Genomic DNA, 14,306 nt, shown 5'->3' with positions numbered 1-14,306 from the left:
CAGCGTAGCTGCTCTGAATCATATCCCTATAAGGGTGAAGAAAGCATACTAAAGTGATCTATGATCAGTTTCTATGGGCAACTTCATCCTTCTTCCAGTCCTATTTACGTGAGATCAGCTCTTAGGGATGTTACCCTCAAAATACGACCAAACAGGATTTTTCCATTTACCTTGGCTGTACTTAGGCTAACATTTCATCCTGTTTTCCATCCTTCCCTGCAGGTGTCTCTTCCTGAGGCGGAGGTAAAGTCTGGCCTGGCCCTGCAGCCTGCTGCTCTGGAGGTCTCCCTGGTGGACAGGCCCCTCTCCGACCTCCTCTTCACCCAGTTCATGGCCTCCGTCTCGGGCAGGGTCTACTGTCTGGGTAAGCCTGCCCTGGAGCTCTCTCCCATTAGTCTATGACTCACTCTGAACATTTCCTGTTTAGATGTCAAGTAGGAATAATTCAAGGTTAACAATAACCCCTTAGGGAGAAGTAACTCTTATTCAACAAGGAACAGTGGGGCGCATTTTCTGTTGAATGAAGACAGTCATGGTTAAAAGTGCTTTTCTATTAGACAGACTGAGTATGTTTTGATGCCTAACTGGGTCATTGTCAGGACAAACGCTGAAAACAGTCCATCTGAATACTCTATTAGTCCTAGCATCCTCGTTAGACAGCCAATCAGCGACGGTCTCATTTTCACGGCTTTACCACTTTGAATAACCTTTGACCTCTTGACCCCCAGCGAACTGTGATGACCTGTCGGTGACCCTGCAGCCGGTGAGTCGTCAGGGGGAGAGGAGGAGCGTGCTCCTCTCAGGGAGTGGTGACACCTTGGAAATCTCCTTCGACAACGTTCTGCCTGGCAAATACAAAGGTACGGACCTCCTGGGTCATGTTCATTGGGGCAAAAGGTCTTTAAAATAAAAATAAATGTTGCTATAAAAAAAAATGTATTTTTGGACAAGATCTTTTTAGTAGCTCCTCCTTTCGTTCAGTTTTCTTCCCTTAAGTGTCTACTGAACAAGAATGTTATAGGATGGTCAATGTTGTAAGAGAATAAATCCATACACTAAAGCCAGGCTGTACTCTAGTCTCTCAGGCCAGGTTATGTATGTCTTGTCCTTATGTCAATATTGTAGCAATGTCTCACTTTCTGATGCTCTGCTCTCCTCCCTCCCAGTGAGTATCTCCCATGAGGAGTGGTGCTGGAAGCTCAAGTCAGTGGAGGTGGAGGTGCTGGACTCTGACGTGCTGGGAGTAGAGCTCAGACAGATAGGCTACATCCTCCGCTGCTCCCTGTCCCACGCCATCACCCTGGTCAGTAGTAACACAGGGGAGGGCTGTGTGTAGGGGACAGAGAGAGTGTGTCTTTACGTTTGTTCATATGTGTAGTTGTGTGTATTTCTGTTTGTGCTTGTTATATATACTTTCGGCCGTGTAGTGTATGTGGATACCTCTTTAAATCAGTGGATTTGGCTATTTCAGCCATACCTGTTCCTGACCGGTGTATAAAATCGAGCACACAGCCATGCAGTCTCCATAGACAAACTTTGGCCTTATTGAAGAGCTCAGTGACTTTCAACGTGGCACCGTCATACAATGCCACCTTTCCAACAAGTCAGTTGTTCAAATCTGTCCTGCTAGAGCTGCCCCGGTCAACTGTAACATGCTGACCACACCGCCCACGTCGTGTGCGTTGCAAAATATATATATATATATACACACGTTATTCAATCATTGCACCCATGATGCTTGCGAGCATCAACGAGCGTCTTCGTAGCCAGGTGCTAAAATAGAACTAGTTTTTTTTTGTGAAGCTTGACTTGCTGCAAGTCCTGCCTCTCCCATCTCCTCATTGGTTTTTAGGAGCATATACACACATGGGTGATTGAACGTTTAACTGAGGTCCACACTCCAGTCCAGTTTGTGGTGGTAATGCACCTTAAAGCTGGTTGCCAGCTGCCATATAAAGTCCGAAGAAGAAGCCTGAGGAGATCTGTTTACCCTTTTATCTGTGGATTCATTGTCGGAGTAGAGGACCTTGTGTGTTTCAAGTAAAATTACAACCCAATGTTTATATCCCAGGAGAAATTAGCTAGCAACAGCAAGCTAGCCAGCTAAATTGCCATGAATGTTTCATGTGTTTCGACCTGTCCCCAAATGAATCTAGTTGGTTCAGAGATTGTTTTGATATTTCAACCTGCATATCCTTTCAACCTGCATATCCTTATCGTGTCTGGTGTGGATGGACAAAATCAACATGTGTGCACGCGGTCTGGTCCGCATGTAAGTCCTGTTACTGTGAAGTGGAAAGGCCTAGGAGCAACAACGGCTATGACACGAAGTGGTAGGCCACACAAGCTCACAGAAAAAGACTGCAGAGTCCTGATGCATGTAGCCCTTTAAATCTGTCCTCGGTTTAAGCACTCACTACCGAGTTCCAAACTGCCTCTGGAAGCAACATCAGCACAATAAACTGTTTTGTCGGGAGCTTCATGAATTGGGTTTCCATGGCCGAGCAGCCACACACAAGCCTAAGATCTGCATGTGCAATGACGCGAGACTGCTGGAGTGGTGTAAAGCTCGCCACAATTGGCCTTTTGGAGCAGTGGAAACGCGTTCTCTGGAGCGATGAATCACGCTTCAACATCAGTGCCCGACGACCTCACTATTGCTCTTGTGGCAGAATGGAAGCAATTCCAGCAGCAATATTCCAACATCTAGTGGAAAGCATTCCCTGAAGAGTTGGAAGGCTTTTTGTAGTAGCAATTGGTGGACCAACTCCATATTAATGCCCATGATTTTGGAATGAGATGGTCGACGAGCAGCTGTCCACATACTGTTGGACAGCTGCTCTGATAAGAAGAGTATGAGTGAATTGCTGAGCATAATGGTCCTTTAAATAGCTCATATTACATAATCGTGGTTGCTGTGGTGAAAGTCTAAATGAGTGTCTGTGTATCTTGGCAGGAGTTCTTTCAGGACGGCAGCAAGCCTGAGAACGTTGGCATCTATAACCTCTCCAAGGGGGTCAACCGCTTCTGTCTCTCCAAGCCTGGTGGGAGAAACTCCTCTTCTTTTCACTTGTCTTCGATTCTCTTCAATATCCTTACTGAAAGTCCTCTCTTTGGAAAATAAAATGTGTCTTTTTGAGACTAACCTAGGTTAATGTAGGTTACTGGTAGATACATGAGTCAAATATTTATGCTTATTAATCATCTAATCTTGCTTTTGCCAGGTGTGTACAAAGTGACTCCTCGATCTTGCCACCAATTCGAACAGGACTATTATACCTACGACACGTAAGGGTGTTCTATTGGGTCCATTTCTATGTTTTCCTCTTAAATAGCCACACCAAAGTGAATGACTCTACTTGTCTAAATGTCTCCTTCAGGTCAGCCCCCACTATCCTGACCCTGACTGCAGTGAGACATCACATGACTGGCCTAATCACCACTGATAAGATCCTAGATGTCACAGTCACCATCAAGTTAGTGCCCGTCACCTCTATAGACCTGCTATCACTCTACCTTCACTCTACCATGTCCAAACAATCAGGCAAAATGTGGACTGATGGCATTGTCCTTGTTTGTAAGATGAATATCTGAGATTGTGTGTAAGATTTGCTGAGCAGTACTGTATACAGAATATACATTTAACTCAAAGGGGTGAATCTGTATGCAACCACCTATTTACATAGAATAGTACAGTGTACATGATTCATAAAAAGGTTGTAGATTTACATGCATTTCCAGAATTAGGGTTTAAACATTAATTACTTGATTGTTTTTCTAAATATGACAACAACAACAAAAATTATTATCACGGTGTTCCTCCTGTAGGTCGTCCATAGTCTGGTCCTGCTGTATTAACCTAAACACTGTTTATGTGTCCTCCATCAGATCCTCCATAGAGTCTGAGCCAGCTCTGGTCCTAGGCCCTCTGAGAAGCCTGGAGGAGCAGAGACAGGAGCAGCAGCTGCAGGAGATCGAGCTGCGGCGCCAGGAGAGGGAGAGACGCGCCCAAGAGGCTGAGGATGGCGGTGACAGCCAGCCCCCCATCCAAGAGAGAGCTGATGAGCTCATCAGCCCCTTTCACTATGAATTTTCTTACTGGGCCAGGGCTGGGGAGAGGATCACTGTGACTCCCTCCTCCAAGGAGCTGCTCTTCTATCCGCCGGAGATTGAGGCTACTATCACTGGAGGTCAGAGTTCACTTCCTTGTTATCCTCTTCTTTTGTGTTATGGTATTGTGTGTGTGTGTGTGTGTGTTTGGTCTGTGGTGTCCGTCTGCATATCTCTCTGTGTAGTGGAAATTCTAACCAAAAAGGAAGAGAGACTGTAGATTCTTCAAACAACAATTATATTTAATAAGATTTGCAAAAAAATGGATCAGTCAACAATCCACACAACAGTGCAGAGTTAAAAGCCCAACGAACAGAGTTGGCTCTCTGCTGTTATAGAAAGTACAACCTCTTGTCTACATGGCAGTTTAGCAGATGTGTGTAAACAGGGGTGGAACATAGTGTGTACAAGGCGATTGGTTTGTCTGTGCAGATTTTAAGATGGCTCGAGGTTGATGGCTCAATCATCTAACTGCATTTATCACAGCTCACAGATGGTAAAAACACGGGATGTCTCACATGCTGGGGTCGCACCCAAACGGATCTTAGCTATATGCCCAGTCTTGTGACTAAGTCACACGAAGACACATTTGTATCAGGTTAGAAAGAGAAAAAAAACACTTATAGCAGGAGACAATTCTCTTAAGTTGTATCACACGGGATAGCATAACTCACTGAGTCATTTTCCACCACAGGTGTATAACCTGTTTTTGTCTCTCTATATTTATATATTGTAACTCCCTATTCTCTGTGCCTACCAGAACCCATCCACAGAGATCTGACCAGGGCGTATGGTGGACATCACCGGCAATGAAGCTCTGTCTGTGTCCAGCGGTAATCTATATGCCTTCTTTTATTCTGTCCCCTTCTCACAGAGTCTTGTCCAGGGCGTGTGGTGGACATCGCAGGGCGCGCTGGTCTGTTCCTGGAGGGCCAAGTGACTCCAGAACTGCAGGGGGTGGAGATCTCCATCACCGAGAGAGGAGCCAAGGCCCCCCTCGTCACCGTCGCCACCAACGAGAACGGGGCTTACAGGTATACATGACTATCCCCTAACCATAACCTCAGTCACTGCTGAGTTAGCCGTAAGGCTGGGGTTGCTTGTTCAAATCATGCTCTTGTTGTTGTTTTTTTAACAATACATTTGATCACTTTGCGTCTTAATCTATCCACTTGAAATGTCCACCATGTTACATATTTGTTGCTTTATATTAGCTTCAGGCAGGTTTTCTCATGGTGTTTGATAAATGCTCCTTGATTGTGACATAGGTCGGAAACGTACAGTAACACAAATTCTAAATGTCTTTCTATTGGTTGTTTCTCCCTCCCCAGTGTTGGTCCCCTGCACAGTGACCGTCTCTATGACGTCAGTGCCAGTAAGGAGGGCTTCATCCTCAGCACTGTAGAGGGAACCCAGGGAGACTTCAAGGCCTTCGCCCTGGCTGGAGTCACCTTCAAGGTACAGAACACATACTACTAGCGAGCTCAGTGGAAAGAACAGGCCATTTATTAGCTTTTGTCCTGTTGGCAAAACAGTTTTTTGTTTAATTAGTAACATTATCCCTCCTTCGGTAGGGTGAGGGTTGTTTAATAAATTGTTGATGAGTCTGTTCTACGAATGTATTGCCATTCAACAGTGTTCTTTTGGAATTTTGCCTTGGTGTCGAACTGCAACTTAAATATAGGTTTGGCTGCGGCAGGGTTTGTGTAGTCTTATGCAGTGTGTTCATTGTCATATCTCCTATCTTTCTCTGTGTGTCGTAGATCAAGTCAGAGGATGGTCACGCTCTGTCTGGAGTCCTGCTGTCTCTCAGTGGAGGATCGTTCAGATCCAACCTGCTTACCCAGGACACTGGTGTCCTCACCTTCAACAACTTGGTAAGGACCTTGATGTTGACTGAACTCAACACCTACTTCATCCCTGTATTATCCTCCTCCTGAATGATTGACTATTAAACACACCGGGCTACTAGGTGGAAGTCTATATTCTGTGTGATGTGAACTGTTGCTGATTGGATTGGTGCAGCAACACTGCAGGGGGCATTTATTGATTGCATCTCTTCTGTTCTTCCTTTCTATCCCTCCATCCCTCCCCTCAGAGCCCAGGCCAGTACTACTTCAAGCCCATGATGAAGGAGTTCAGGTTTGAGCCAGCCTCTCAGATGATCACCGTCGAGGAGGGACAGAACCTCAGCATCGACATCACCGGATTCAAAACCGCATACAGGTACTAGAAACGGGCCAATCAGTCTATCTATGTAGCACTTTTCATAGAAAGTGAGTGAAACCCAATGAGCTTTGAACTAATTGCAAAAATGTACTAAACAAGGCAGAATGATGTTCAATCCCCCCCCTCCTCCAAACCACTTATTTTTATTGTAACAAATCTTATTCAGGCATGTTCTTGCTGACTTACTTGACAAGGAGTGTAACAGTCCTATCCCCAAAATGTCAGTGTGTGTGTGTAATTATTTGTCCTATCGATCCCCAAAATGGCTGCCTGTCTGACCAGTTTCCTGGTTTACTGCCTCCTTTCTAGCTGCTACGGGGCAGTTCAGTCCCTGAGTGGAGATGCTGAGAGGGACGTGTCAGTGGAGGCAGTGGGACAGGCAGAGTGTAGTATCTACAGCGAGGACACAGTCACTGACGAGGAGGGACGCTTCAGGCTCAGGGGCCTGCTGGTGAGTCGGGCCTTTTTGAGGCTTCATAAGAGCCACATAAAACAGTTATAAAGCCTGTATACAAGCATGTAAAATAGTTATGAAGCCTACATAGACATAACAGATACAATACATTTGTAAGAGTTACTTTGTGGAGCTGGGGTCATTGCGTTTGATATCCCTCACACTTCTGTGGCAATATCTAATAGCTCTGCTATCATTTTTGTGTTGCTAACTTTGAGCTTCTCTCACAGCCTGGCTGTAGATACCTGATCCAGCTGAGAGCACAGGGCAACGACCACATCGAGAGGGCCCTCCCTCAGCACCGCTCCATAGAGGTTGGGAGCACCGACATCGTGGGAGTCAACATCATCGCCTTCAGGCAGATCAACCAGTTTGACCTGAGTGGGAACATCATCACCTCATCAGAACACCTGCCCACCCTCTCTGTAAGATCCCCTCACTACAATACCCATAAAACCTCACCAGAACACCTGCCCACCCTCTCTGTAAGATCCCCTCACTACAATACCCATAAAACCTCATCAGAACACCTGCCCACCCTCTCTGTAAGATCCCCTCACTACAATACCCATAAAACCTCACCAGAACACCTGCCCACCCTCTCTGTAAGATCCACCTCACTACAATACCCATAAAACCTCACCAGAACACCTGCCCACCCTCTCTGTAAGATCCCCTCACTACAATACCCATAAAACCTCACCAGAACACCTGCCCACCCTCTCTGTAAGATCCCCTCACTACAATACCCATAAAACCTCATCAGAACACCTGCCCACCCTCTCTGTAAGATCCCCTCACTACAATACCCATAAAACCTCATCAGAACACCTGCCCACCCTCTCTGTAAGATCCCCTCACTACAATACCCATAAAACCTCACCAGAACACCTGCCCACCCTCTCTGTAAGATCCCCTCACTACAATACCCATAAAACCTCATCAGAACACCTGCCCACCCTCTCTGTAAGATCCCCTCACTACAATACCCATAAAACCTCACCAGAACACCTGCCCACCCTCTCTGTAAGATCCCCTCACTACAATACCCATAAAACCTCACCAGAACACCTGCCCACCCTCTCTGTAAGATCCCCTCACTACAATACCCATAACATCACCTCATAACTACCTATCGCAATCCCAAAAATATTTTCATTGTGCCATAAGGAACTAATTCGTAGATGAAGCCAAAATATAGCTGTTTGATGTAATGTTGTGACTGTGTGATGCCACTTTGAGCAACACCTTTAAATCAAATCAAATCAAATTTTATTTGTCACATACACATGGTTAGCAGATGTTAATGCGAGTGTAGCGAAATGCTTGTGCTTCTAGTTCCGACAATGCAGTGATAACCAACAAGTAATCTAACTAACAATTCCAAAACTACTGTCTTATACACAGTGTAAGGGGATAAGGAACATGTACATAAGGATATATGAATGAGTGATGGTACAGAGCAGCATACAGTAGATGGTATCGAGTACAGTATATACATATGCGATGAGTGTGTAGACAAAGTAAACAAAGTGGCATAGTTAAAGTGGCTAGTGATACATGTGTTACATAAGGATGCAGTCGATGATGTAGAGTACAGTATATACATATGCATATGAGATGAATAATGTAGGGTAAGTAACATTATATAAGGTAGCATTGTTTAAAGTGGCTAGTGATATATTTACATCATTTCCCATCAATTCCCATTATTAAAATGGCTGGAGTTGGGTCAGTGTCAATGACAGTGTGTTGGCAGCAGCCACTCAATGTTAGTGGTGGCTGTTTAACAGTCTGTTGGCCTTGAGATGGAAGCTGTTTTTCAGTCTCTCGGTCCCAGCTTTGATGCACCTGTACTGACCTCGCCTTCTGGATGATAGCGGGGTGAACAGGCAGTGGTTCGGGTGGTTGATGTCCTTGATGATCTTTATGGCCTTCCTGTAACAACGGGTGGTGTAGGTGTCCTGGAGGGCAGGTAGTTTGCCCCCGGTGATGCGTTGTGCAGTCCTCACTACCCTCTGGAGAGCCTTACGGTTGAGGGCGGAGCAGTTGCCGTACCAGGCGGTGATACAGCCCGCCAGGATGCTCTCGATTGTGCATCTGTAGAAGTTTGTTAGTGCTTTTGGTGACAAGCCGAATTTCTTCAGCCTCCTGAGGTTGAATAGGCGCTGCTGCGCCTTCTTCACGACGCTGTCAGTGTGAGTGGACCAATTCAGTTTGTCTGTGATGTGTATGCCGAGGAACTTAAAACTAGCTACCCTCTCCACTACTGTTCCATCGATGTGGATAGGGGGGTGTTCTATGTATGGAGCACACACGTGCTCCATACATAGAGGGCTAATGCTAAAACGAGTTATATCCATCTAGAATCCTCTATTTAATTCTATGGCTCCATATAATTGTATTTCTCCTCCTGTCCCATGCAGGTGAAGCTGTATAAGAGTGACAACCTTGACAACCCCATCAACAGTGTGTCTTTGGGACAGTCCCTCTTCTTTCACTTCCCGCCTCTGGACAGGGATGGAGAGGTATGGACCTGCTACAGAAATGTGCTATCATTCAGTATGTACGGTGGTATAAGGCGGGCTAGAAATGTGCTCTCATTCAGTATGTAAGGTGGTATGAGGCGGGCTAGAAATGTGCTATCATTCAGTATGTAAGGTGGTATGAGGCGGGCTAGAAATGTGCTATCATTCAGTATGTAAGGTGGTATGAGGCGGGCTAGAAATGTGCTATCATTCAGTATGTAAGGTGGTATAAGGCGGGCTAGAAATGTGCTATCATTCAGTATGTAAGGTGGTATGAGGCGGGCTAGAAATGTGCTATCATTCAGTATGTAAGGTGGTATGAGGCGGGCTAGAAATGTGCTATCATTCAGTATGTAAGGTGGTATGAGGCGGGCTAGAAATGTGCTATCATTCAGTATGTAAGGTGGTATGAGGCGGGCTAGAAATGTGCTATCATTCAGTATGTAAGGTGGTATGAGGCGGGCTAGAAATGTGTGTAGCTGATAGCCAAGGAAGCATCATTACTGCCTTCCTGAGACCTGAAGCACTGCTGTACCCAACCCAGAAATGGCTTTTCTGGGTCAGTGGTATTAATTAAATGAAATCACAACTTATTTAAATTATATTTAACAAAGTCGTAATACACTTCCCAGATACGAAAAGAAATCGAAATAATAACAATATTTTATCAATTAAAGCAGAAGCCAACAGAGAAATCAAGAATAAAATGAATCTGTTTATTGAGGGATTGTCAGTTTAACAACATATAGAAATATATTTTCTTAATTAAATTGTTGTTTTTTTCAAGATATAACAGTCAATTGTAAAGGTCTTCACTCTATGAAAATTCACTATATATTTTTTTCTTAGAGTAATACCAGCTCAGATTTCATCATGTGATACATTCATCTACAGTGTAGATGAATGTATCTATAGAGAAATAACAACTTTTTTTGTGTATAGAAAAGACTTGGGTGGCCGCCTAAGTGTGTTTTCGGGCCGCCTATGTCAAAAAAGTTAGAAGTACTTTTCAGGATGGAAAAACGTTTTCAGTGTAAACTTTACATTTACATTTAAGTCATTTAGCAGACGCTCTTATCCAGAGCGACTTACAAACTTTAACAACTTAAACCAGATATTAAGTACGTAGAAAAGATAATGGACCATTATATTTTTATAACATAATCTTTGAGAACTAACAATCACCAAAATAAAAGCTAGACAGTCGGGGGAGAATCTAAAATTCAAAAACTGATGCCTTGGAGAGTGTGTTTGAGGACGCATGGGGCCCCTATAGATTTTGTTGTGACGTTTGATTCACTCCGTTTTAAAACGGCTACGTTTCACAGCCAACAACACGAGGGCCTCTAAAATGTTGGTTGGTGACCGCACCATTGGTCACGCCCCCACCGAACCCACCACCTAAGCCCCATTTGGATCCAGAAAAAAAAACTTCATTAATTACTTTGCCATCTGTAGTATAGAAGTCAAAATGAACTACTGTGTCTTTACAAACCCATCACAAGCATATTATGGCTCAACTATACAGAACAAAATATAAACGCAACATGTAAAGTGTTGCTCCCGTGTTTCATGACCTGAAATAATAGAGACCCCAAAATGTTCCCATACGCACAAATAGCTTATTTTGTTCAATTCTTTTGCACAAATGTATTTATATCCCTGTTGGTGAACATTTCTCCTTTGCCAAGATAATCCATCAACCTGACAGGTGTGGCTGATTAAACAGCATGATCATTGTGGCGTGTGTGTGTGTGTGTGTGTGTGTGTGTGTGTGTGTGTGTGTGTGTGTGTGTGTGTGTGTGTGTGTGTGTGTGTGTGCGTGCCTGTTGTCAGTGCTGTGCCGTCAACCCATTTCTAAGGCCCTTCCGTCTCTCCGTCAGACCAATCCAGATGCATTTGTTAAATGTAGTGAGAACTACCTGTTCCTCTTGGCTGTTTACGATCACCAGGTCTGCTTTTCTCGCCAGACAGTCACGTCAGCTCTCATTCCAGGATGTCTGTTCGGTCGTGATGTGGTAACAGGCTTTTATAAATATATAAATGTCTCTCTCCCTCTGTAGGTTGGCTGTATAAATGTGATAGATAGATTATTATTATTATATATATATATATTTTTTCACCTTTATTTAACCAGGTAGGCTAGTTGAGAACAAGTTCTCATTTGCAACTGCGACCTGGCCAAGATAAAGCATAGCAGTGTGAACAGACAACACAGAGTTACACATGGAGTAAACAATTAACAAGTCAATAACGCAGTAGGAAAAAAAGGGAGTCTATATACATTGTGTGCAAAAGGCATGAGGAGGTAGGCGAATAATTACAATTTTGCAGATTAACACTGGAGTGATACATGATCAGATGGTCATGTACAGGTAGAGATATTGGTGTGCAAAAGAGCAGAAAAGTAAATCAATAAAAACAGTATGGGGATGAGGTAGGTAAAAATGGGTGGGCTATTTACCGATAGACTATGTACAGCTGCAGCGATCGGTTAGCTGCTCAGATAGCAGATGTTTGAAGTTGGTGAGGGAGATGAAAGTCTCCAACTTCAGCGATTTTTGCAATTCGTTCCAGTCACAGTCAGCAGAGAACTGGAACGAAAGGCGTCCAAATGAGGTGTTGGCTTTAGGGATGATCAGTGAGATACACCTGCTGGAGCACGTGCTCCGGGTGGGTGTTGCCATCGTGACCAGTGCACTGAGATAAGGCGGACTGCAAGCCAGGCCGAATCGCCCAACATCAGTACCCGACCTCACTAATGCTTGTGTGGCTGAATGGAAGTAAGTCCTCGCAGCTATATTCCAACATCTTGGGGGAAAGCCTTCCCAGAAGAGTGGAGGACGTTATAGCAACAAAGTCGGGACCAACTTCGTATTAATGCTCATGATTTTGGAATTAGATTTTCTTCCATTTCTGTTAAATCTACTTGTGTTGTGTGGTTAATCCACGTGTCAGCGGGAGCTAGGGGGTATATAACAGAATGTCCAACACACTGAGGACTGTTCCCAATGCTGTCATGTCCACTCTCACCTTCCTGTGTGTTTGTGTCTCCTTGCTGTTCTAGAGGTGGCAGCTACCTGGGCGGATAATGTAGGGGACTCTTGTTCTGTGGGTATTCTATAGCCCAGGCAGTGCTTTAGAATCACCTCAGCCAGTAGGAGAAGACCCAGCAGCCCCAGACACGCTGTAGCAACAACAAAGGGTCTCCTCCATGAGCTCTCAGATCCTGAGAGTTCAGGTTGTGGTGTGCTCCCTGGGGTAGCATCCTCAGTCTCTGTTCTCAAGTCAAGACACGTGTCTCGAGTTTCATAATTGCGCTGTCGAAATACCTCTTCACAGGCGTCGGCTCCATTACCAAACAGGTCTTCTGAGTGTTCAGGCTGTGGTGGGTTCCATTGGGTCACTGCATCCTCAGTTCGGAGGCATGTCTGGAGTTTCATAGTAGGGCTGTTCGTAGACATCGTCATAGATGTCGGGCCCCATTATCTTCATTGGTAAAAGTGGCCCGGGACATCTCCATGGTCTACTGCTGTCTCAGTATGTGAGCTGTCAAGTGAGTCCAGTCTGGGACTTGTTATTTGTGACCATGGAGATGGAACTGACATACCAGGAAGATGTAGATGGAGGGAAAATGGAAAACAAAGGCTAGCTGTAACATCATTTAAATATCATCTGTGTCAGCGCCAAGCAAATTCAGCGAGTTTCCAGAACTCCTGCTCCTTCCTTTTCACCTTTCTGCAGATGTGTACCTTCTGTTTACTCCCAAATATACGCTATATCACCAAAGATTTGATATGTGGACACCTTGTCAAACATCTCATTCCAAAAGCATGAGCGTTAATATGGTGTTGGTCCTCCCTTTGCTGCTACAATAGCCTCCACTCTTCTGGGAAGGCCTTCCACTAGATGTGGGAACATTGCTGCAGGGACTTGCTTCCATCCAGCCACAAGCATTAGTGAGGTGGGCGAATAGGCATGGCTCCCAGTCGACGTTCCAATTCATCCCAAAGGTTGAGGCCAGGGCTCTATGCAGGCCAGTCAAGTTTTCTGTATGGGCCTCGCTTTGTGCACAGGGGCATTGTCATGCTGAAACAGGAAAGGACCTTCCCCAAACTGTTGCCACAAATTTGAAAGCACAGAATAGTCTAGAACGTCATTGTATGCTGTAGCGTTAAGATTTTCCTTCAATAGAACTAAGGGGCCTATCCAGAACCATGAAAAACATCCCCAGACCATTATTCCTCCTCCACCAAACTTTACAGGTGGCATTATGCATTGGGGCAGGTAGTGTTCTCTTGGCATCCGCCAAACTCAGATTCATCCGCCGTACTGCCAGATGGTGAAGCGTGATTCATCACTCCAGAGAACGTGTTTCCACTGCTCCAGAGTCCAGTTGTGGCGTGCTTTACATCACTCCAGCCGACGCTCGGCATTGCGCATGGAGATCTTAGGATTGTGTGCGGCTGCTCAGTCATGGAAACCCATTTCATGACTCTCCCGACGAACAGTTATTGTGCTGACTTGGCGGTCCTGTTCTGTAAGCTGGTGTAGCCTACCACTTCATGTCTGAGCCGTTGTTGCTCCTAGACATTTCCACTTCACAATAACAGCACTTACAGTTGTCCAGGGCAGCTCTAGCAGGGCTGAAAGTTGACGAACTGACTTGTTTGGGAAGGTGGCATTCTGTGATGGGTTCTTCAGTAAGGCTAATCTCTGGCCTATGTTTGTCTATGGAGATTGCATGGCTCTGTGTTCTATTTTATACACCTGTCAGCAGCGGGTGTGGCTGAAATAGCCGAGTCAAAATCAAATCAAATCAAATTTTATTTGTCACATACACATGGTTAGCAGATGTTAAATGCGAGTGTAGCGAAATGCTTGTGCTTCTAGTTCCGACAATGCAGTGATAACCAACAAGTAATCTAACTAACAATTCCAAAACTACTGTCTTATACACAGTGTAAGGGGATAAGGAACATGTA

The 14,306-nt window shown here is 44.9% G+C and overlaps 1 protein-coding gene across 1 annotated transcript in view; it reads left to right on the top strand.

Annotated features, from left to right (window-relative positions):
* LOC124015876 (nodal modulator 1-like) overlaps positions 1–14,306 on the top strand; it is a 28,565-nt gene that overhangs the window by 9,249 nt on the left and 5,010 nt on the right. Inside the window, exons 13-26 of the mRNA XM_046331355.1 lie at positions 223–364; positions 729–860; positions 1,167–1,303; positions 2,957–3,044; positions 3,225–3,288; positions 3,381–3,476; positions 3,889–4,190; positions 4,985–5,144; positions 5,442–5,568; positions 5,874–5,987; positions 6,209–6,336; positions 6,649–6,790; positions 7,024–7,218; positions 9,220–9,321. Coding sequence (XP_046187311.1) covers positions 223–364; positions 729–860; positions 1,167–1,303; positions 2,957–3,044; positions 3,225–3,288; positions 3,381–3,476; positions 3,889–4,190; positions 4,985–5,144; positions 5,442–5,568; positions 5,874–5,987; positions 6,209–6,336; positions 6,649–6,790; positions 7,024–7,218; positions 9,220–9,321 — 1,929 coding nt within the window. The remainder of the gene's footprint in view (positions 1–222; positions 365–728; positions 861–1,166; positions 1,304–2,956; positions 3,045–3,224; positions 3,289–3,380; positions 3,477–3,888; positions 4,191–4,984; positions 5,145–5,441; positions 5,569–5,873; positions 5,988–6,208; positions 6,337–6,648; positions 6,791–7,023; positions 7,219–9,219; positions 9,322–14,306) is intronic.

This window comes from Oncorhynchus gorbuscha, linkage group LG26 (assembly GCF_021184085.1).
Source record: "Oncorhynchus gorbuscha isolate QuinsamMale2020 ecotype Even-year linkage group LG26, OgorEven_v1.0, whole genome shotgun sequence".
Classification (NCBI taxonomy): Eukaryota; Metazoa; Chordata; class Actinopteri; order Salmoniformes; family Salmonidae; genus Oncorhynchus; species Oncorhynchus gorbuscha.
This window is presented reverse-complemented; position numbering and strand designations above follow the sequence as displayed.